Source organism: Gorilla gorilla, chromosome 14 (assembly GCF_029281585.2).
Source record: "Gorilla gorilla gorilla isolate KB3781 chromosome 14, NHGRI_mGorGor1-v2.1_pri, whole genome shotgun sequence".
Taxonomy (NCBI): Eukaryota; Metazoa; Chordata; class Mammalia; order Primates; family Hominidae; genus Gorilla; species Gorilla gorilla.
The window spans coordinates 33,657,657-33,679,312 of NC_073238.2; the positions used below are offsets into that span (position 1 = coordinate 33,657,657).

At 37.2% G+C, this 21,656-nt stretch overlaps 1 protein-coding gene and 1 long non-coding RNA gene across 3 annotated transcripts in view; one reads left to right on the plus strand and one right to left on the minus strand.

Annotated features, from left to right (window-relative positions):
• Positions 1 to 19,516, minus strand: part of LOC129523459 (ankyrin repeat domain-containing protein 26) — a 29,579-nt gene extending 10,063 nt beyond the window's left edge. Inside the window, exons 1-6 of one of the 2 annotated variants that reach the window (XM_055359767.2) lie at positions 19,069 to 19,516; positions 13,945 to 14,017; positions 10,565 to 10,655; positions 8,061 to 8,089; positions 7,894 to 7,966; positions 4,043 to 4,113 (exon numbers count right to left, since the gene is read on the minus strand). In XM_055359767.2, coding sequence (XP_055215742.1) covers positions 4,043 to 4,113; positions 7,894 to 7,966; positions 8,061 to 8,089; positions 10,565 to 10,655; positions 13,945 to 14,017; positions 19,069 to 19,319 — 588 coding nt within the window. In that variant the 5' untranslated portion in view covers positions 19,320 to 19,516. Of the gene's footprint in view, positions 1 to 4,042; positions 4,117 to 7,893; positions 7,967 to 8,060; positions 8,090 to 10,564; positions 10,656 to 13,944; positions 14,018 to 19,068 lie in introns of both variants that reach the window. The other variant, XM_055359766.2, reaches the window with a different exon arrangement.
• LOC115933522 (uncharacterized) lies at positions 19,400 to 21,240 on the plus strand. Its single transcript, XR_004069351.3, has 2 exons — positions 19,400 to 19,711; positions 20,359 to 21,240. It is a non-coding gene; the product is annotated as an uncharacterized lncRNA (long non-coding RNA).
• Positions 21,241 to 21,656: the final 416 nt, after the last annotated feature.

Sequence of the window (21,656 nt, forward strand, 5' to 3'; positions counted from 1 at the left end):
AGACCACAAACACAGACAGAAGGAAACAAGAAACAAAGAACTTTTAAAACAACCAGGGAACACATAACATTACAACAGGAATAAAATCTCACATATCAATATTAACCTTGGATATAAATTGATTTAATGTTCCACTTAAAAGATATAGATTGGTGGAATAGATTTAAAAACATAACCGAACTTCATGTTGCTTACAACAATCTCACATTAACTGTAAGGACACTTGTAGACCAAAAGTAGTGGAAGGGAAAAATATACTCCATGCCAACAGAAACCAAAGGTAAGCAGGAATAGCTACACTTTTATCATATAAAACAGACTTTAAGTTAAAAAAAGTAAAAAAGACAAAGAATGTCATTATATTATAATAAATGGATTAATTTAGCAACAGGATAAAAACAATCCTAAATATATATGCAACCTAAAACTGGAGCACTCAGATTTATACAACAAATATTATTAGAACCACATATAGAGATAGACAGCAATACAATCTGAGTGGGGAACTTCAATACCCCACTGACACCACTAGAGAAATTATTGAGACAGAAAATCAAGAAAGAAAATTTGAACTTAAATTGGATTTCAGACCAAACTGATCTAACCAGTATTTACAGGGCATTCTACCCAGTAACTAAAAGTCATACCTCCTACTCATCAGCACATGGAACATTCTCCAAAATAGACCATATGTTAGGCCACAGAATAAGTCTCAATAAATTTTTAAACATCAAAATCATATCAGGTATCTTTTGAAAACACAGTGGAATAAAACTAGAAATCTTAACCAAGAGAAGCATCAGAAATTATAGAAATATATAGAAATTAACATGCACTGGAATGATCTTTGGGTCAGCAAAGAAGTGAAGGTGGAAATTAAAAAAAATTTGACACAAATGGCAATGGAAATATAGCATATTAAGACCACTGGAATTTTATGACATTAAATGCCTACATTAAAATAATACAAAGAATAATAAATTAACAACCTAACATTGGCCTTAAAAAATTAGAAAACTAACCACAAACCAAATCCAAAGCAGAAAAAAGAAATGACAAAGATCAGAGCATAACTAAATGAAATAGAAACCAAAACAACAATACCTAGGATCAAAAAACCAACAGCTGACTCCTTGAAAAGATGAACATAATTGATAAAGCCCTAGCTACACTAACCAAAAAAATGAGAGAAAATTCAAATAATCAAAATCAGAAATAAGAAAGAAAACACTAAAACTGATACCACAGAAATAGAAAGGATCATCAGAGACTATTTATTATAAACAATGATTTGCTCCCATAGTAAAAAACCTAGAGGAAATGGAAAAATTCCTGGAAACATACAACCTCCTAAGATTAAACTAGGAGGAAATAGAAATCCCAAATAGACCAATAATGAATTCTGAAACTGAATTACTACTAAAAAACATCTGAACAAATAAAAGCCCAGGACCAGACGGATTCACAGCCAAAATCTACCAAACATACAAAAAAGAGCTGGTACCAATCCTCCTGAAACTCTTCCATAAAATTGACGAGGACAGACTTCACACTAACTCATTCTATGAAGCCCATATTAACTTGATACCAAAACCAGACAAGGACACAACATAAAAAGAGCACTACAGACCAGTATCCATGATAAACAGATATGCAAAACTCCACAACAAAATGCTAGCAGCCTGAATCCAACAGCACATCAAAAAGATAGTAAGAACATCATGATCCAGTGCGTTTTATTCCAGGGATGCAAGGAGGGCTTAAGTTAGGCAAATCAGTCAATGTGATTCATCACACACAAAATTAAGGACAAAAACCTTCAATCATCTCAATACACGTGGAAAAAGCATTTGATAAAATCCAGCATCCTTTCATGATAAAAACTCAACAAACTAGGCATAGAAGGAACATATCTCAAAATAATAAAGGCAATATATGATAAACCCACAGCCAACATCATATGGAAGAGGGAAAAAGTTGAAAGCACTCCTCTGTAAACAGGAACAAGACAAGGATGCCCATTTCCACCTCTCCTGCTCAACAGAGTACTGCAAGTCCTAGCCAGAGCAATCGGCAAAGAGAAAAGAAATAAAAGGCATCCAAATTAAAAAAGAAGAGATCAAATTTTCTCTATTCACTGATAGTATGCTCTTATGCCTAGAAACCCCTAAAGATTCCACAAAAACCTCCTTAGATTTGATAAATGAATTTAGTAAAGTTTCTGGATCAACACAAAAAAATCAGTAGAATTTCTCTACTGCAGCAACCTACAGATTCCACCCAATTCCTATCAAAATCAGCGTGAGAACTGAATCAAGAAGACAATCCCATTTACAAATAACAACAAAAATAAAACAAAATAAAATACCTAGGAATATATGTAATCAAGGAGGTGAATGATCTATACAAGGAAAACTACAAAATACGGTGAGAAAACCTGTTGATGACACAAATAAATGAAAAAACCCATGCTCATGGATTGAAAAAATTGATAGCATTAAAACGACCATATTGCCCAAAGCAACCTGCAGATTCCACCCAATTCCTATCAAAATACCAACATGATTTTTCACAGAATTAGAAAAAACTAAAATTTGTATGGAACCAACAAAAGGCCACAATAGCCAAAGAAATCCTAAGTAAAAAGAACAAAGAAAAACTGGAAAATAATTAAAATTAGAAAATAATTTAAATTCGACTGTTAAAATTATTACTCTATGTCTAGCTCCTCCTAAATCACTGAATTATAATTAAGAAGTAAAAAATAATTTACCTCGCCCTAAAGTAGGAGAGAAACATGAACCAGCAAACTGTCATTGTTTGTTTGCACTCAACTTAATTCATGATGTGTTTCAATAGGATGGCTGTAGTCAGTAATAACTTAATAATAATAATAATTTAATTTTACATTGTAAAATAACTTAAAGAGTGTAATGTGATTGTTTGCAACTGAAAGGATAAATGCTTGAGGGAATGGATACCCCGTATCCATGATGTGCTTATTTCTCATTGCATGTCTCAACCAAAACATCTTGTGTACCCCATAAACATATATATCTAATATGTACCCACAAAAAATTAAAAATAAATACATAAATAAAAATTATGATGTGTTAAATCTACCAAAAATGAATTAGTGGATGATTTGTAGCATTGCAAAGTCTTCTTTATCTAAAAAGATTTTACCATACGACACCTTAAAGACTGAGCCCTACAGTGCATTTAAGCACTTTTTCTAAAGATTATTAACTGGAGAAGAGTAAACTTTAAATTATTCAGAGCTCGAATCAGCACCAATCAGAAAAAGCAAATTCTTAAATTTTAATTCCAATGATCTATCATAATAAGATAGTGTTATGTATCTAGATACACTCTGTGCTTAAATACAGTTTTAATGTATTACAAGGTCCACTAATGACAGTGGATTTTAAAATTAGTAATATTTACTGATTTCCTGCATTGAAATAAGTCACAAAGTTACTGTTTGTATCTTAACACCAAAGGTCCCAATCTACAAGGCATGACTGGGTTGATTTTATAAGCCCATTTTCTCCCTGAATGTAGACAACGAAGTGAACTAGAGACCAAAAGCCAAAATAAATATTTAATGTTGGCACTAATGATCGGCAATATAAATCTCCAAATTTTGAACTACTGGGAATGAGTACTCCTTTCACATGAATGTAGCTCAGTGGCCATTACCGTTCAATTGTTTATCATTTCTAATGCTAAATAGTAAAATGCAACATTCAGTGTTACATTCTTTATCATGTAAGGAGGTTATAAAAATGGAAAACCACATAAAATTCTAAAAATTGTTTGCCTCTATATCAAGAGTTAAACAATAGCTATGAGATACTATAGATTCTAAGAATATTTTAAAATTTATATATCGTTAAAAATGCTTTCAAAGCTAAATGTTGAATTATGATCTATTGATTCCAAACAGCTAGTGTGAAAAATAATTTCATTTGGTCTATGTCACGTCATTAGAGAAAGAAAACAATATAAAATCAGCAATGAAGTTCAAATTTTTACATACCTGTGGCTTGTTATTTTCACTTCCTTCAAGCCTTTCTGGCTCTTGCTCTGACGTCACTTCTAAATCTTGTTCTGCTGACAAATCCACAGTTAGTTAAAATGAACTACTTAGAAGAGTTAGATAAAGGCTAAAGTCATTATAAAAATAGATGGAAAATAACACATAGTATTTTATAAACTGAGAGTTTTAAATGAAGCTTAATGTTTAGTGAAATATTTATTTCTTTAAGAAATACTTCCAGTTATTCAAAACTTCAACAAACCACTCGAGGACACTAGATATCACCAGTGCAAGCCGTACAAAACATCTCAAAGATTTTCTCACCAATGTATCTACCCAACATAAATAAACAAAACCATTGGAAATGAAACAAAGTGTAAAAATACACTAAGAAAATCTATGGTAACACTGTATATACTGTTCTCTACTTCATAATAGTACCATTTTATTTATTTGTTTTCTTTTTTTGAGATGGAGTCTCGCCCTTTTGCCCAGGCTGGAGTGCAGTGGCATGATCTAGGCTCACTGCAACCTCCACCTCCCAGGTTCAAGCGATTCTCCTGCCTCAGCTTCCCAAGTAGCTGGAACTACAGGCATGCACCACCACGCCCAGCTGATTTTTGTATTTTTAGTAGAGATGGGGTTTCACCATGTTAACCAGGCTGATCTTGAACTCCTGACCTCAGGTGATCCGTCTACCTCAGCATCCCAAAGTGCTGGATTTACAGGCATGAGCCCCTGCGCCTGGCCCAGTAGTTCCATTCTTAACAACACACTACTCTTATGATCAATGATTTCCAGAATTACTGTAACCGTTTATACTTTTACCAGTGGACATCCTGCTCTGGATATCTGAAATGTTTTCCTCTACTATTCTAACCATTTCTTTTTCATCACTCACATTGCTGTGTGAAGTATTCCTTGATTCTTGCTATCTTTCCTCAGATAAACAGGTGTCTCTTTCCTTGGTGCTGCCTTAGTACTGCACTGATTTCTCTAGTATATCTTTACCACCTGAAATGTATATTCTTTCTATGCTTGTCTATTATCCCCTTTGTCCTAAACTGTATGGGACAATCTTTCAAATCATTTTTTCTTTTGTTTCATTTTTTTGAGACAGGGTCTTGCTCAGTAGCCCAGGCTGGAACACAACGGTGCGATCTCAGCTAACTACAACCTCTGCCTCCCGGACTCTAGAGATTCTCCCACCTCAGCCTCTGAGTATCTGGGACCACAGGCACGTGCTGCCATGTTCGGCTAATTTTTCCATTTTTTCCAGACACTGGGTTTCACCGTGTAAAAAAGGAAATGAAACTATTGGGTGCAAAAATATTTTATGATTTATTACTATATAGATCTGATCGTATACCTGATTAAAGACACTAAATTTAACTGGGACATAAAGTAGAATACATATTAGATGCAGTTATTCAACAGATTATGTGTCCTAGTAAAATTAAAATGTATTTTCATGTTATTTTTAAATGACACCACCTTCCTTCAAACCAATATTCCTAGTAAATTGTTACTCATTAAAACAAGGTGATACACTATGTGGACACAGCTGAAAAGACACCATCTAGCAGATTCTCAAGGATATCCATTCATACTGGGAAAGTCAATTCAATACTACATAAAGTCACAGAAATTATTAAAATTAACTTAATTTTGGGGTTTGGAAGGTGCTTTTGGGGCTACATTTTATATAGTTACAACTGATACAAATTCAGACCTATGGAAATAAAACAAAGAAACCACATTGTGTTTGAGCAGGCAATCTTTACATCCTTGCCTACATTTCCCCTCCAGTCCCAAAGTTCTACATGTAATCCTTGGACTCACATTCAAGTTTATGTTAAATACTAGCCTAAATAAAATTACTTGTCCATCTCATCCTCTTTGTTATTTTTATGTTGCTTTGGTTAAAGGAAGAACACAAATGCCCTGCTGATAGGTCCTCTGTTTGGTTGTAGCTTGTATAAGGGGGGTGTAAACACAGTACACACTTTGCCACAAAATGATTCTTTAAAAGTTACAACTATGGTATTACTAAGCCAAGTACAGCTACACTGGGACAGAATTCTCTATGCTTCACCTTCTTTGCTATCTTTGTTTTCTGGTAGCTTTGACTCACACAGGTCATGGAGAGTGTGATTCCAAAATACAAGCGCACCTACAGTGGTCATCTTTTCTTGATCTATTAAGTTCTTCTGCCCCAAGTCTGTGGATCCCAACACAGTGTTGGTCATTGGTGGAGATACAAATGGACATAGATCACCAACTTTCAAATTCTCAGATCTTTCATGAAGCTCATTACTAAAGGTCAAACTATTAAAATCCAAAGCTGAAAAAGCTGAAAGTAAAGTTTTCATTATTGGAATGTAAATCATAATACACTTTGACTAACGTGGAGAAATTCCTTCTAAAACAGAAGCAGTCCCATGTCCTCCACTCCCCCAGAAACACACCACTCCTGCATGGCTTATTGTATTCTACATGTCCCGTACTTGCCATTCACTCACATAGGTTTTATTAACGATCATCTTTGACATTTTTATTTTTTAGTGTTACTTACTTTGATTCACTCAGCGATATTATATATTTTGTTTTCCATGAGAAATTTATTAATAATAAAGATTCTTCAGGAATATGAACTTTCTTTTACTAACAAGACTTAGGTTTAACCATTAGACACACGATGTATCATAAGATCATGGGTGCTTAATGGGCCAGAGTTATAATGGCTATTGGAATGCATGGCTGTGCATGTTTATATTTTAAATTATTCAGCTTCAGTTTCTGATATAGTAAATATCAATAGACACAATTCACTTAAACAACAGCTCTTTGGAATCTGCCATCATTTTTTAATGTTTTTATCTTTTTCTCACCATGAAGAGAGTTTAATTAAATGTAGTACTGTTATAGCATGAAATACTACAGGAAATGTAAACTCAGCTAGAGCTACTTCTGAAAATAGCGATGATCTCTTTGGTCAAATCAATGGGTGTGAACAAAACATATCGACTGATCTAAAAAATGTAATGCTGAGTAAGCAAAAGAAAGCTGCTGAATAATATATATAATGTACAATCATTTATATGATTGAAATTTTAGGACAGAAACACCAATTCTACATATGATTTATGGCCATACACATACACAGTAAAACGTATGAAAACTGCATGACAATGACAAACACCTAATTCAGAGTGTTGGTTACTTCTATGCAATAATTATTAATTGTACAAAAAACCCTAAGCGTATAAAGTTTCAGAATCATTCTTTGAAATGAGTGTGTCTGCCAAATAGCCATGAAAAAAAATGATTACTTTCCTCATTTTTGTAATCCAAGATATTCCCTGCACACACACACACACACACACACACAAAATAATCAAAGCATCCGATTTGCTTCAGATCATCAGTCTAACAACACTAGGATGAAGTAATTAAACTTAATACAAAATTGACATGTTAGTGAGGAAAGCTTTCCTCTAGATAAAGATCAGAATTTCAAGAAGCATTCCAAACATGGGAAAAAAAATTGTAGTCTCATAATTCACCTCTGTGAAACCCGAATGAGTATAGGTATTCCCAACTGAGAACTTCAGCATAGTAATACGTAAAAGAAGATACATCTAAGTTAGAGCTTATGTTTTAAAAATCTATCTTATGCTTCTAAATATAATGTTTTTCAAACATAGATACAAATGCTAATATCTGCATTATATATATCAAATCTATCCATCAAATTTGAAAAAAGACATAGGAATATGAAGACTGTTAGCATTTAGAATATTTTAATGTGCTCCTTTCCAGAGTTAAATTTGTATTGCAAAAATTTTTACCTGATGTGCATGCTTGTACATCTTTCATTCCAACCACCTGGTTCGAAACACACTCTTTGATTTCAACCTTAGGCTGAAAGGGTTTTGAGACAAAATGATTAGTAAATAATATATGTTTCATATGCTATGTGGTTAATAATTAAAGATAAATACAGAAAAGTTATTACCTTCAAGTGATGATATTGCTCAAGAGAATCTAGAAGGCAAAAGGGACATACAATCAATTATATATAAATATGATAAAGCTAACCATACACTCAGAGTTAGTATCAAGCTGAATCTCAGTGCTTCACTTTAAAAATAATGAGTTTAGATTTAGGGGTGCGTTTCTTTTGTCAGGACAGCAACATGACAGAAATATCCTGAAGAAAACTAAGAAGATAGGTTGAATAAAACATGCAGTTAACATTTCAAAGGCAAGATTCTGATTCAGATATCTGTAACTAAAATAGAAAAGTATGCACACAACCATGTGTACATGCTGAGGAGGAGAAAAGTGATCTTTAACCAGCAGAGCAAATCGTGACCCTGGGCAGATAAATGTCCAAGCTGATGGTAGAACGCTATAGTGTGTCTTTAATGTGACACATCAGAACCATTTATACCATTCTACTACAAGCATTTAGCATGTCCTTCAATTGGTCCTAGAATGTAGGAAGCACACAGTTGTCATGACAGTTCATTTGAATGTTTAAATCATTTCTCATCAGAGAAAGTGTTCTGAAGTGATTACTTTGGATCCACACTTACAGCAAGTAGTTCATAAAAATGTTTATTTATTTTTCTGTACCTATTTGGGCTTACTGATAGGTCTACATTTCTTATATCCTCTAGTTTGGCCATCTTAAATTTTTTTATCCACTCATGCAAGAAGGTATATAAAACATTTCTAAAAATAATGTATAAGAAGCTTTCAACATTGAAATATTAATAAAAAATGCATTGCTACACAATTATTAGCTACTCCTGACCTTTTATATACCAAAACGAGTGTAATATTTATGGAAAATAATGCCTTTTCTATTTGAGGAATAAACTTTGTAATTTTTTTGTTTCTAAACTTAATTTGGGTTGGCATATCATGTCATCCATGATAAACTTTTACAAAACAGGCATCCTATTAAAAAAATCGGCTGCCTTAAAGAAAAAGCAGCCAAAGCACCTACTTTTAACTTCACCTCAGTTGATTAACTCATATCAACAAAACATGCATCTTTGATGTCTGATAGTCACAGAGAGAAGAAATTAGCTCCTGTGGTTTACCCCCATTCTAGCACTCCCTCCTTCCAGTAATTCCTGGAACAGCAATCACCTAATCTTCCGTTTGAGTGCCAATATATTGCAGCCATCAGAAGTGAGAGCTCTCAAGTTTCCTTATTATCAACTCCAAAATTAACTAGCCAACTTCTTTCTTTCCTCCCTCCTCCTCCACTCACAATCCCTCTTCCTTTGCAAAAGTAATCTCTAGATCTGTTGTCCTGACTCTGTCCCTTCTACCTTCTTTTGATGGACTATTCCCATGACTTCTCTTCTCTTCATTTAGCAGCGGGATCTTCCAGCGATGATTTCTATTCCTTCATCTCTTTCTCCTTCCCCTGTGGCTAGAAACACGCTCAGAAATAAAAGCAAAATCATGCTTTCCCTTGATCCTGTTATGTCTTGAGTGGTGATCCAATGGCTCTTCTTCCAGATTCCTCTAAAGGCACAGCTATACCCTTGCTAGTCAGAGTGTGGTCCTAGGACAAGAAGGGTCGGCATCACCTGAGATCTTATTAGAAATGCAGAATCACAGACTTGTGGAATCAGAATCTGCACTACTAACAAGGTCCTCAGCTGATTTGTTAAAATTTGGGAAGCTCTGGTCTATACTGAGTGTGCTCCCACATTCGTTAACCTCAACCTGCCCTTTTGGAATCCAGCCTCAAGCTCCACCCTATCACGTCCTCCAAATCTAAGCTGCATTACAAGTCTTAAGGTTACTAACGAACTTTTTATCAGGCTATAGCTTCCTTGATCTCTCCATAACTAATCCTACCCTCTTCTTTCCAATGCTCTTCTTTTGGCCCCTAAGATACTGTCCCATGAAGAAACAAGATTTTATAGCACATTAAATTATAGACATGTAATTTATGCATGGCTGACCATACATTACATTCCTCTATCGCAGATGAAACATAGCTCTGCGTGGTCAGGTACCACCATCCTTAATGCATTCCCAAAAGTAAGGAAAATGGCAACAGTGGCAACATTTTGCTTGACTTCTCTGACAAGTTTCAGTACTGGAAGCTCACTTTATATTCTCCCCAAATAATTATCTTACTCTATCACCCATCATTGCATATATCTGCTTCTTTTTCCTTCATTTACTCCCTGTATTCTCTGCCTTTTTCACTCTTCATTCCTTCATTTACTCTTTTCTTCTTCCTTATTTTCTGACTTTCCTCAGGTCTTAGACTATCTTGAATTGGAGCTAATGATTCAGCTCCTTTAGTGGCACTCTCAATTAAATTGGTTGCTAATGCCTTACAAAATATACAACATATCACTATTTCACTTCTCTTTTTTTGACTATGCACTTAATACCTCATTTTCCTTGGCTACTAGAATGTAACAGAGCTCATGTTTTTAAATAAACATTCTGTCAAATTTTTAAATAAAATACAGTTCCTACCTTCTTGTTCCTTTATTGTACATTTTCCTCTTTGACCATCAGCTCCAGTTAAGTGACTATCATATTTCTGTGGAACATTCTCAAAGGTAGTCTGTTGAAATTATAATGAATAACGAGTTTCAATGAAAAAACAATGAATTTCTCAATATTTCCTAATCATGTTCTGAATTTCCTGATTTAAAAGCAATGAGACCTAGAAATAAGGAAAGCATGTATTGAAAACCAAAATATTTCAATAGAGAAACTCATAAATGCTCTCCAGATCAAGCGAAACTTTTATCTCCATATGGCTATTGACTCGGTAAACTGAACATAGAAAGCCAAAGGAAACACTGTGACAGACACAATATTAGCTCATGCGTATATTTCAGCGAGGAACTAACTTCAAATACCTAACTCTACTTTGTGTTCGCTACCAACAATAAGAGGGCATTAAAAAAACCAACACACTTGTTATAATACTTACAACATTAATATTTAAAATATTTCTAATTACATAAATGATCTTAGTGTTAAAATAAGATACTCGGCATGATAGGTAACTTCAGGGTATGTTATGTTGAATGTAAGCAGAACATTGTCAAAGCTGCTTTATTTAGGTGAGGAAGGGCTTGGAAAAATCAAAATATTGTTGGTAAAATTTTTATTGACAGGAAAAATGGCAAAATAGTAAGAAGCCTTTTCTTTATGCCTTGTTTAAATAGAAGCAAGCAAATATTAGATGTAGTATGCAATTATTTCCCAATTAAGAAATAACTTCAAGAAAGTAAAGCAAGAGATAGTAAAAAGGGAAGGAGAAGAACATTTATTATGAAGCATCTAAACAGTCCCAGGCCCTTATTTACACATTCTCTTTTCTACACATTCTAATAATACACATGAGGACGAGGATGCTTACCACACTTCCCGCTTTTTGGACATCGAGAACAAAATGAAAAACAGATGGGACCCACTGTTCTCTCTGTCCAGAATATCCTCCTTCTAGACTTTCACATGGCTCGCTGCTTCTTGTCCTCTAGTTGGCAGCTTAAATGTCACACTCAGAAAGATCTTCTCTGAGAACACAGTTCTACTCCCATTCCGGCCCCATCCTAACTACACACTTCTTCAACGTGCCCTAACCTAACATTCTCTGTTTTCTTTATAGGAAGCACTTATAGTGACTTAGAAGTGTTTGTTCTTTACTTGATTTTCTGCTCCTACTACTCTATCATAAGCCTCATCTTCTACATTCAGTGTCTCACTGCCTAGCACACAGTCAGGAGTCAAGAACAGAAATTCCTTCAAGGTCAAAAACAGAATCTCATTGGAAAGGTCTCAAGTGCCAAATCACTGGATTCCCTTAGGATATTCCCATAGTCTGCTGAAACTTAATGTAAACCAAAGTAGAAGTCGACATGCCTGTTCTAACTTTCCCTTTTTTTTCTCGGCACTACTGCCATTTCATTGTTCAGGTTTACAAAAAGAATCCTCAATATTTACTAAATCGCTGAATCCCACTGTGGTCATTTTGTCCTACACTTGTATACACACTTTACAGTTTACAAAAGGATTTAACATTTCTCCCCAAATGTGTTCATTAGACATACTTAAGAGGTAATATTTATGAGTGTCATTCTTATAATGTGAATTGCAGTAAGGTACATGGAGAAGTACAGATATATATGGAGACTTTAATTCATAGGATAGCCCTAAAAATACTTATTAGAATTTACAATTTTTTGTAAGTATTTCTCTAATAAACACTTCAATTTTCTTCCTACAAAATAAGACATTCATTCGGGTAAACATGGTCATCTACCACTATGTGAAAGCTGGAACATTATTACTACAGAGAGATAAAAGAGAAAAGAAATGTTGCATCAATATTCCACCAGGAGAAAGAATAGAAAATCAAAATTATAAAGAGTAATGTACAACCTGAAAAGATATATTTAAAAGAGCATAGGTTGGGGCTAAAAGAAAGTTAAAAAAATTTTCATCTAAACTCCAAATCTGAGCTTACAGTTAGAGGATATTAGAAAAATACTGTAATCTGCTTTCCTACTGATGACATAGTTCTAATTTATTTCCTTCTTATTTATAACATATTTGCATAACTCATGTGAACTTATATCCTAAACATTAATTTAAGCCATATTTTGGAAATGCACTAGATGTTATTATTAGATATCTTCTGCATATTATATTACCTATAACATTCTGTTATATAGAAATTTACTTGTCTGTTCATTTCTTCATGTTCAAACATGATTAAAACACTTCTTACATGCAAGACTTTAGGTACTTTGGGATACACAAGAATACATTTTGTAATATTCAGTAGTTCACAGTAGTGCAGGACCTTTAAAATGATTATTTAAAGAATGAAATACAAAAACTTCTGAAATTTGAAACTTTAAACTGTGATACAAAGATGCTCTGTGAATATTTTTTACAACTACAGCGCAAAAAGTGTTTGAAATTAAAGTCTTACCACACGGTTATTAAAAGTCTCTGCTTCTGGAGCTGGTTGTTATTGGAGGAAAACCATGTATGCTTCAATTAGATGAAGAGCTTTAAATATACTCTTCATAGAATGGCTTAGGAAATACATGGGAATCTCTTTGTAATACAGATTTTGAGACAGAAATTTTAAACTTCTGAATTTCCACATTAAAAGAAAAACTAGAGGTAAGGTCTTCTTATGTTGCCCAGGCTGGTCTCGAACTCCTGGACTCAAGTGATCCTACTGCCTCAGCCTTCCAAGGAGCTGGGACTACAGGCATGTGCCAGCATGCCCAGCTACATGTCCACAGTGTTATTGGAGTCTAATTACAGAACCAAGGACGGAAAGAGAGAAAAAGTTTCCTACTAAAAACTGTGTCATCCCACAATAAGCATCCAAGAAAGTAAAAGGAAACGATATGATATGTGCTTTACAGTTTTGGAACTGAAAGACACCGGGGACATTCTATGGTTACTATAATGAGTAATTGAACCCATTAAAAGGTATTCAGGCACAAGGATTATAAAGATCACTATAGTATGACTGAAAAGTTCCAGTAAGAATACTTACCAAATAAACCCTGAGCAAATTTCAAGTTTCCTCTACTGTGTGAAAGCTTTTCCAGGCAGTTTTCCTGTCACTATGTATTTTCCAGTTCATGCCATTTTTCAGCCCCAATTCCTCAAAATATTTACCACCCTTTCCCATTTTCCAAAGAAAAAATGTAAAAGACATTCAAATAGTCATATTACTATAATATGTTTTTTTCTGACCAACTATTCCCCAAGACCATAAAACAATTGTAGATAGACTGCTGCCACAGTTGAAGAGTAAATACTATGCAAAACTAGATTCAGAGCAAGAAAATTTATTTCACAAAAGAGAACTTTACCTTGGCATCAGAATCAAAGGGTTCGTCATCTACTGAAAGCCATGAGTCACCAGAACTCTGTCCACAGGACAGCCTAAAGAGAAAAACATACAACAAAAATGAGTGAGTTCATCTATCTAAAAAAAAAAATGGATTGTTTTGTGTCTAGGTATCACCCCACAAAAAAAAACAAAAACAAAATCTGGGGAAAGGTCAGCTATCTATAGAATAAATAATATTTCTTAATATAATTAAAATTGGCATCTTTTTCAAAAAGATTTTAGTTACCTATTTCTGCCTCCACCTTTCCCAACCTATGAAATGTTCGATAAAGACTCACCTTTAGTTCCTTAACAAATAGTGACTGGCAATATATTGGCAGAGCCTGAGAATAATTTGTCTTCAGAAGTGTCTGTCCTGAAGGCTGAATTCAATATCCAATTAATGAGTGACATAACCTTTGTTACCTGAATTGGAACCAGCTGATCACTTAAAACAAGGTAGAAAGAGACACTGTGTCTTCTCCATTACCTGTCTCTGGTTCAAAGGCTAATCTGTGCCACTCAAAAATGGCAGTCTTGGTTCTTCAGCATGGAAACCACTTAAGTAGGCCCTATTGCTGCCCTTTACCCTAAAACAGTGTAGGCAGTTCCCTGAAATGTCTGAAATTCTTGACACCTTAACGTACAAAAGTTAAAGGAACAAGTGTCTATGTCATTATTGGAAATATGCTTTGCAGAAAAATTAAAACTTTAAAAATGATAAACTTTAATTATGTTCCCTGCGTAGGTCCTGCCTAGTTCAGCTCCACACCAACTAGCAAGCCCTTGAGAATCTTCATAGGTGCTCTGATACCCAAGGAGAGAGACTGCTGGAAAAATAGAGTCCTGAAAGCTGTATCTCTCTTTTTCCCGACTGTTATCTCAATATCTTCCTTCCTATGGGCTCCTACTTACAGATCACTCTAGGACTCAATGACAGTCTCCAACATTGAAGTCTTTCATGTATGAAAGCACCCATTCCAAAAAATGGGTTCAAATGACCAAGAGTAGGAGCTATTTCCCTCCTTCCGGTAAACAAACTACGTGTAGTCTCAGTCATCTGTCCCCAGTACAGACACGTTCCCAACCACCCAAGTGAATTAGTACAACCATCTTGGAGAATAGCTTTGAAGTTCCTAAAAAAAGCTAAGAATAGAATTACCATAGGATCTAGCAATCCCACTGGTAGGTATAAACCCCAAAGAAAGGCAATCAGTATATTGAAGAACTATGAGCACATTCATATTTATCGAAGCATTATTCACAATAGCCAGGATTTGGGAAAAAAACTAACTGTTCACCCGTAGAAGAAAGGGCAAAGAAAAAGTGTTACATAGACACAATGGAGTACTATTCAGGCATAAAAAATGAGATCTTGACATTTACAACAACATGGATGGAAATGAAGGACATTATATTAAGTGAAATAAGCCAGCCACAGAAGAACAAAGTTTGCATGTTCTCACTCATTTGTGGAAGCTACAAATTGAAACAACCGAACTAAGGGAGATAGACAGTAGAACAATACTTACCAGGGGCTGGGAAAGGTAGTGAGATTGGGGCAGGGTGGAAGTGGGGATGGTTAACTGGTACAAAAATATATTTAGATAGAATTAATAAGATTTAGCTCTGGAAGGCACAACAGGGAAACTATAGTCAACAATAATTTATTGTACATGTTAAAATAACCAAAAAGTACATTTGGAATGTTTGTAACACAAAGAATGATAACTGCTTGAAGGGACAGATAGACCCATTTACCCTGATATGATAATCATGCATCACATACCTATATCAAAATACCTCATGTACCCAAAATACCTCATGTACACTTGCTATGTACCCATGGAAATAAAAAATAGAAAGATAACGCAGAAAAGAACAGCAAAAAAAAGGGCTGAGATAACAATGACACATTTTTACCAAAAAACTATTCTTACTTGGATTTCAGAAAACTTTAAGCCAAAGCAACATCAACATTCAAATGAATAAGCATGGCTCATTTTATTCAATATTTAGATTTATATGATATACATAAATCAGATATTATCAATGATTAATATTAGTATTTAAGACTGTTATAAGGGAGTGGGTTAAATTACTACTATCAGGTACTATGCTTATGGCGTGAGTGACACGATCTGTCCTCCAAACTTCACCATCACTCAATGTTCCCATGTAAGATATCTGCATATGTGCCCTCTGTATCTCAAATAAAAGTTGAAGTTAAGAAAAGAAAAGAAAAACACTGCTATAAATTTTCAAAAGGGTAGTTAAAAGGTTATCTTTCACAACTTTCTACCTTCAGAAATGCTTTTGTTTGAAAGGAGGGAGGAAAAGCTTCAATTTAGATTAAGTCCTAATAGTCCAATTTTAAATCTCTCAACTTGTTCAGACTGGGCAGGTAAACATAAAGTTTTTAAGCTTGGAAGGGTCCTGAGAGACAGTAGAATACATAGTGGGCATTCAGGTTACATTTAATGAATAAATGGATTAAAAGAATACATAAATGTATTTGAGGAGTTCAATATTTTTAAAGAAAACTCGTAAAGATAAGTAACACTTGTGCAATAGAAATGATTTATATTTGCTATTTTTTATTTTCATAAGGACACCACTAAAATAAAATGATTAAATTATAATTGTTTGCATGTATGTAATAAATCTATCCATAATAAAAGACATGCATAAAAAATATACACAATACAATCTACCAGCACAGATTAAAAGATTCCCTCTATTTCTGAAGAGGCTAAACCTTGGCAGAAGATACCAATCCACAAAAAAAATTAATAGAAAGCAAAAACTTATTTTTATCTGTTCAAGATTCATATTCCTGTTCTTATCTAGGATTGTTTCAGTAATAATAGACTTTTACTAAACCTGTTATACATGCTCATTGTGGATATCACAATAAGAAAAAGGAAAATAAATCACCCCTAATACAAATGTCCCAAAATAACAAAATTTTATCACATTTTGTGTATACTTTCAGCTACCACAAGACCATTCCCTCTGTGTGTATGTATAATCAAATCGATTTTTTCTCACTTAATATACCAAAGTACATCTTCCCATGTCAACATACATCCATATCTATTGCCACCTTCAGAAGTTACATATAATTTCATCCTATGGATGCACCGAAATTCATTTATAAAATCCTTTATTTGCCCTCTCCTTAATACATTGCTATTGGAAACAGTGCTGAGGAAAACGAATTGTATGCATCTCTAATTATTTCCTGAAAACATTTTAGTATAATGGAATCAATGGGTAAAAGATACATACCTTTTTAAGAGTGATGTTCACCACCAAATTGTTTATTTAAAAAGTTAACAGCAACTTAAACTTTAAGCAGTGGTATAAGTACTACTGATTTTCCAGATCACTAGTAGATTTGGAAAAAGTACTTTGACCAATTTTAAATTATAGTTCTTATTTCTTTAAAAAAAATTCTCTGTAAAAGGAAGATACGTTTTTCATTGCAAATAATAAATGTCTATATTTATGTATATAATGTGAATATTTTGCAAGTATGTTGTCTTTTATTTTGTTAACTTTTTTCTGATGTAAGGGGAGTTTTAATTTTTGTTTTCTAAATCAACCTGCAGAATGCATTCATAGGAAGGTCTTTGTCAACATAAAAATGTATCTGTATAAATAGGCATTCGTGTTTTCTTCTGGCATTTTCTAATTTTGTATATTTAAGTTTTTACGCATATTCTATCAATAACTTATTTTTGTAACATAAAAATCTAGCTAGTTTTCTCCAGTTCACAGACATGTCATTTACAAATAACTCATCTTTTCATACACATATGAAATGTCATCAGGATCAGGTTCTAAAATCTTACACATTTTTCAGTATGTGTGCATGTTTTATTCTGTTCCACACATTTATCTGTCTTCTCATCTTTTAGTAAATGAAACTTAATATCACACTTTGATATATAGAAGGGCAAGTCTTTACTCTGTTATAAAAATTTTCTTAATGTCATCATAACAGTAAAAGGTAGCATACGTAACCTAGAAATCTTAAAACCTTGATGCTTTTATTTGGTTTATCTAAAATGAATAGAGTTCACATCTCGAGAAAAATGAGTATTCCCACATGCACACGTATGTTGACTGTGGCATTATTCATAATTACAAAGACTTGGAACCAACCCAAAAGTCCATAATGATAGACTGGATTAAGAAAATGTGGCACATATACACCACGGAATACTATGCAGCCATAAAAAAGGATGAGTTCATGTCCTTTGCAGGGACATGGATGAAGCTGGAAACCATCATTCTCAGCAAACTATCACAAGATCAGAAAACCAAACACCACATGTTCTCACTCGTAAGTGGGAGTTGAACAATGAGAACACATGGACACAGGGAGGGGAACATCACACACCAGGGCCTGTCGGGGGGAGTGGGTGGGGGGCCAGGGGAGGGATAACATTAGGAGAAATACCTAATGTAGGTGACGGGTTGAGGGGTGCAGCAAACCACCATGACACGTGTATACCTATGTAACAAAACTGCACGTCCTGCGCATGTAACCCAGAACTTAAAGTATAATAAAAAAAAAAAAGAAGAAGAAAAAAAGAAAGAAAAATGAGTCTTCCTATTCAAGAACAGGGAACCATCCTCTCACTTCAAAAGATCCTTCTGAGGCCATTCATGAAATAACTTATTACTCAGGTGTAGGTGGATATAAAAGGGATATTAGATTTTATCCAAAGAATTTTTAGCCCAGAAGTTAATATAATATAGAAATTATTTTTCTCATGATGCTTGTTTCCATAACATATATAACATTGTTTAAAATGTGTACAATAAAAATAAAAAGCTATATTTCTTAATTTTTTTTAAAGCACTAAAACTTTCAGTAAAGTAACGGGAATTATGAGAGGATCGGACCAGCTAAAGTTTTGTTTTCATCGCGCTGCTCATAATGACGACCTTGAGGTTGCCACACCGGCTGCTGAGGGCTGCAGAGGGAACAAAGCCCAGCGCCCTCGGCGACAGGGGTGAGCCGGGAGCAGGAAAGGGGGCCTCTCCCCGACCCGCCCTCCTCCCTCCCCTGCCGGGCTCCAGTTCCTATTACCTGTTCTTCTTGTCTCTGTCATCCACGCCACTCTTCGGCAGAGAAAGGATCCGCCGCATCGTCTCTGTCCGGTCCCCGCCGGCAGCTCTGCGGAGCCTGTCGAGCCCCTTGTCCGGGTCGTGGCGCCTGGGCTGGGAGGAGGCGTGGTCCGCACTCTCACTCCCGGCGCCCGCGCCCACCTTCCCGGGGCTGCTGACCGAGCCCCAGGGCAGCCCGCCCTTCCGCCTCCTGAAGCCCGAGGTCTTCTTCATGGCTCCGTCTACCGGCTTCGGAGACCCGCTGGACTTTCCGCCGCCTCCGGAACCCTATATGAGGAAGCAAATCGCGTCCGCCACAGCCTCCAACCAGGAAGCTCCGCGACTCTCAGCCTCCCAGAGGAGAAACAGAGACGCGCCAAGCAAGGCCGTTACACGGACTGTGCACGCGCCTCCGGTGTCCCCGCGCGTGACACAGATTTGGCCCCGAGGGAGCTCCGTGTGCTCAGCCTCAGAGCCGTAGGCGAGAGCGCCTGTCTGCATGAGTGAGCACATGGGTGTTTTTGAGTCTGTGGGTGTCACAGAGAGGAGATCGGGAGCTGCCTGCTCACAGGCACTTTGGGACCCCGAAAGAAAAAGCTGTGCCGAGAGAGTTCTTCCAGTCAGAGGTTTGGGAATGGGGGAGAAGGGAGTGCCCGGAATCCCGACCTCAGAACTGAGCCTCGGAAGTGGGAAACAGTGGCTCCCCCATACGCTCAAGGGCCAGGCAGGTGCATCCACCCTGCCTTGCATGGCCCAGGTGTGAGCCGGTGGGCAGAAGGGTGGCCCTGGGTCCAGCTGAGAAGGCTCCCGGGATTGACAGGGGTTGGGGTTGGGGAGTTCTGCCTTCCTGCGTGGCCCGGTGCTGGGAGGGGTAAGGGATGAGGGCAGGGGTCCTATCGCTGGGCCCTGACCCCTCAGGCCACTCAGACCCTGCCCATGTGGGCACTCAGGGGTCAGGTGTTCTTAGAGGGAACTAAGCTGGGCAGGGTCACCGTCCCCTTCTGCAGAGGAGGAAGCTGAGGCCCACGAGGTAAACAGTGGGCTGGGAGTGGGCCTGGTAGACCCCAATCCCAGCCCATGGAGACCAACTACTGAGGGAGCACTACAAATGCCCCTTAACGGCTGGATCCCCCAGTTTTCATGCAATGGGGTCTACACTGACCCTGGGGTCTCACTGGGAGAGAGCAGGAGGTGGCTTGAGGCTGGGCATGGGTGGCCACGGTGGCATGGACTGGCTGACCCCTGTGCATTGACCACACTCTCCATCCCCCAGGTGTCATGAAGACTGGACATGGGCCTATCAGGGCCATGGGCATGATGTCAGCCAAGGAACTCGCGGCCTGCCTCTGCCAAGAGACCAGCATCTCGGCCTGAGCACTCCCAGCCTCCCATCGCCTTCAACCTGGCTGCATTCAGCTGCCATGCCCCTACCTCCTTGTGTGGTCAGCACCCTCCAGGACTTCATCTTGGGTCACCCAAAGGCCGAGGACATTGCTGGCCAGCAGGAAATTCATGGTGCATCCAGGAAGACTTCCAAGAGGTGGTGGAGCAGGGGGCGCCACACCCAGACAGCTGTGTGTAATTGCGCAGCTGCGGGCTGCTGCGGGTGCTGGCCGGCAGTGCATTCTGGGCACACTGGACTGTGTCACCGCATGCAGGCTGTGGCCGGAGGGGGAACTGCTGGCCGCCAAGGCCTATGTGCCTGGAAACCAGCAGGGCTGCTGCAGGAGGAGGGCTGCAGGATGCTGCAGCTCAGACCTGACTCAGGGTTTTAGAGGGCACAGGGCATAAGGCTGTGGACATAGACAGCCCTACTGCGCAGGAAGAGCATAAACCAGCCGGAGGGCATGCATGTGGGCTGCTGTTGGATTCTGTTCTCCTTTGAGGTAGGGAAGGATGTGTTTCTATTTTATGGATGAGCAAACTGAGGCAGAGTGCTGGAGTGATTTCCCCCAGCATCGATGGCAGATTTAGCTCCAGGGCTTAGATTTTAGGATCCTCCCTCTCAAATACCATGATGTATCATGGGCTTTCTCTCCACAGAAAATTAGAAACTCAGAAATGGAAAGGGAACAATGAAACTTACCCATTCTCCCACTGCTCACATTTCCTTCTGGTTTTTTTGCGTGTGCATATAAAATATATCTCAGAAAATGAGTTTGTGCTGTGGATGCCATTTATATCCTACCTTTTATACTCAATAGATCATGAAAAACCCCTTTGTTGCTAATTATATTTCCTGGCAGCCCCATGGCCCGTCCTATGCACGTGCTGTTATTCCTTTGGAGAGTCCTAGATTTTTGCTCTTAGTTGTAACACATCATGAGTGACATCCTGTCTCCACGATGTTTTCTCCTTAAGATGGAGACAGATATAGCGCTCCTGGATCAGAGAGCACTGCCACCTGTAGGATCCTTGACTTCAGGAGCTGTCCCCCTAACCATCTGGTCACCTCTCATCCTCCACCCAGCTCTGATGCTCACTGCAAATTGTTTGCCAACCTAACGGGTGAACCCTCAGCTGTTCTGATGAGTACTCCTCTGACTGCTGGAAGGTGACAGGAAGGAGTTT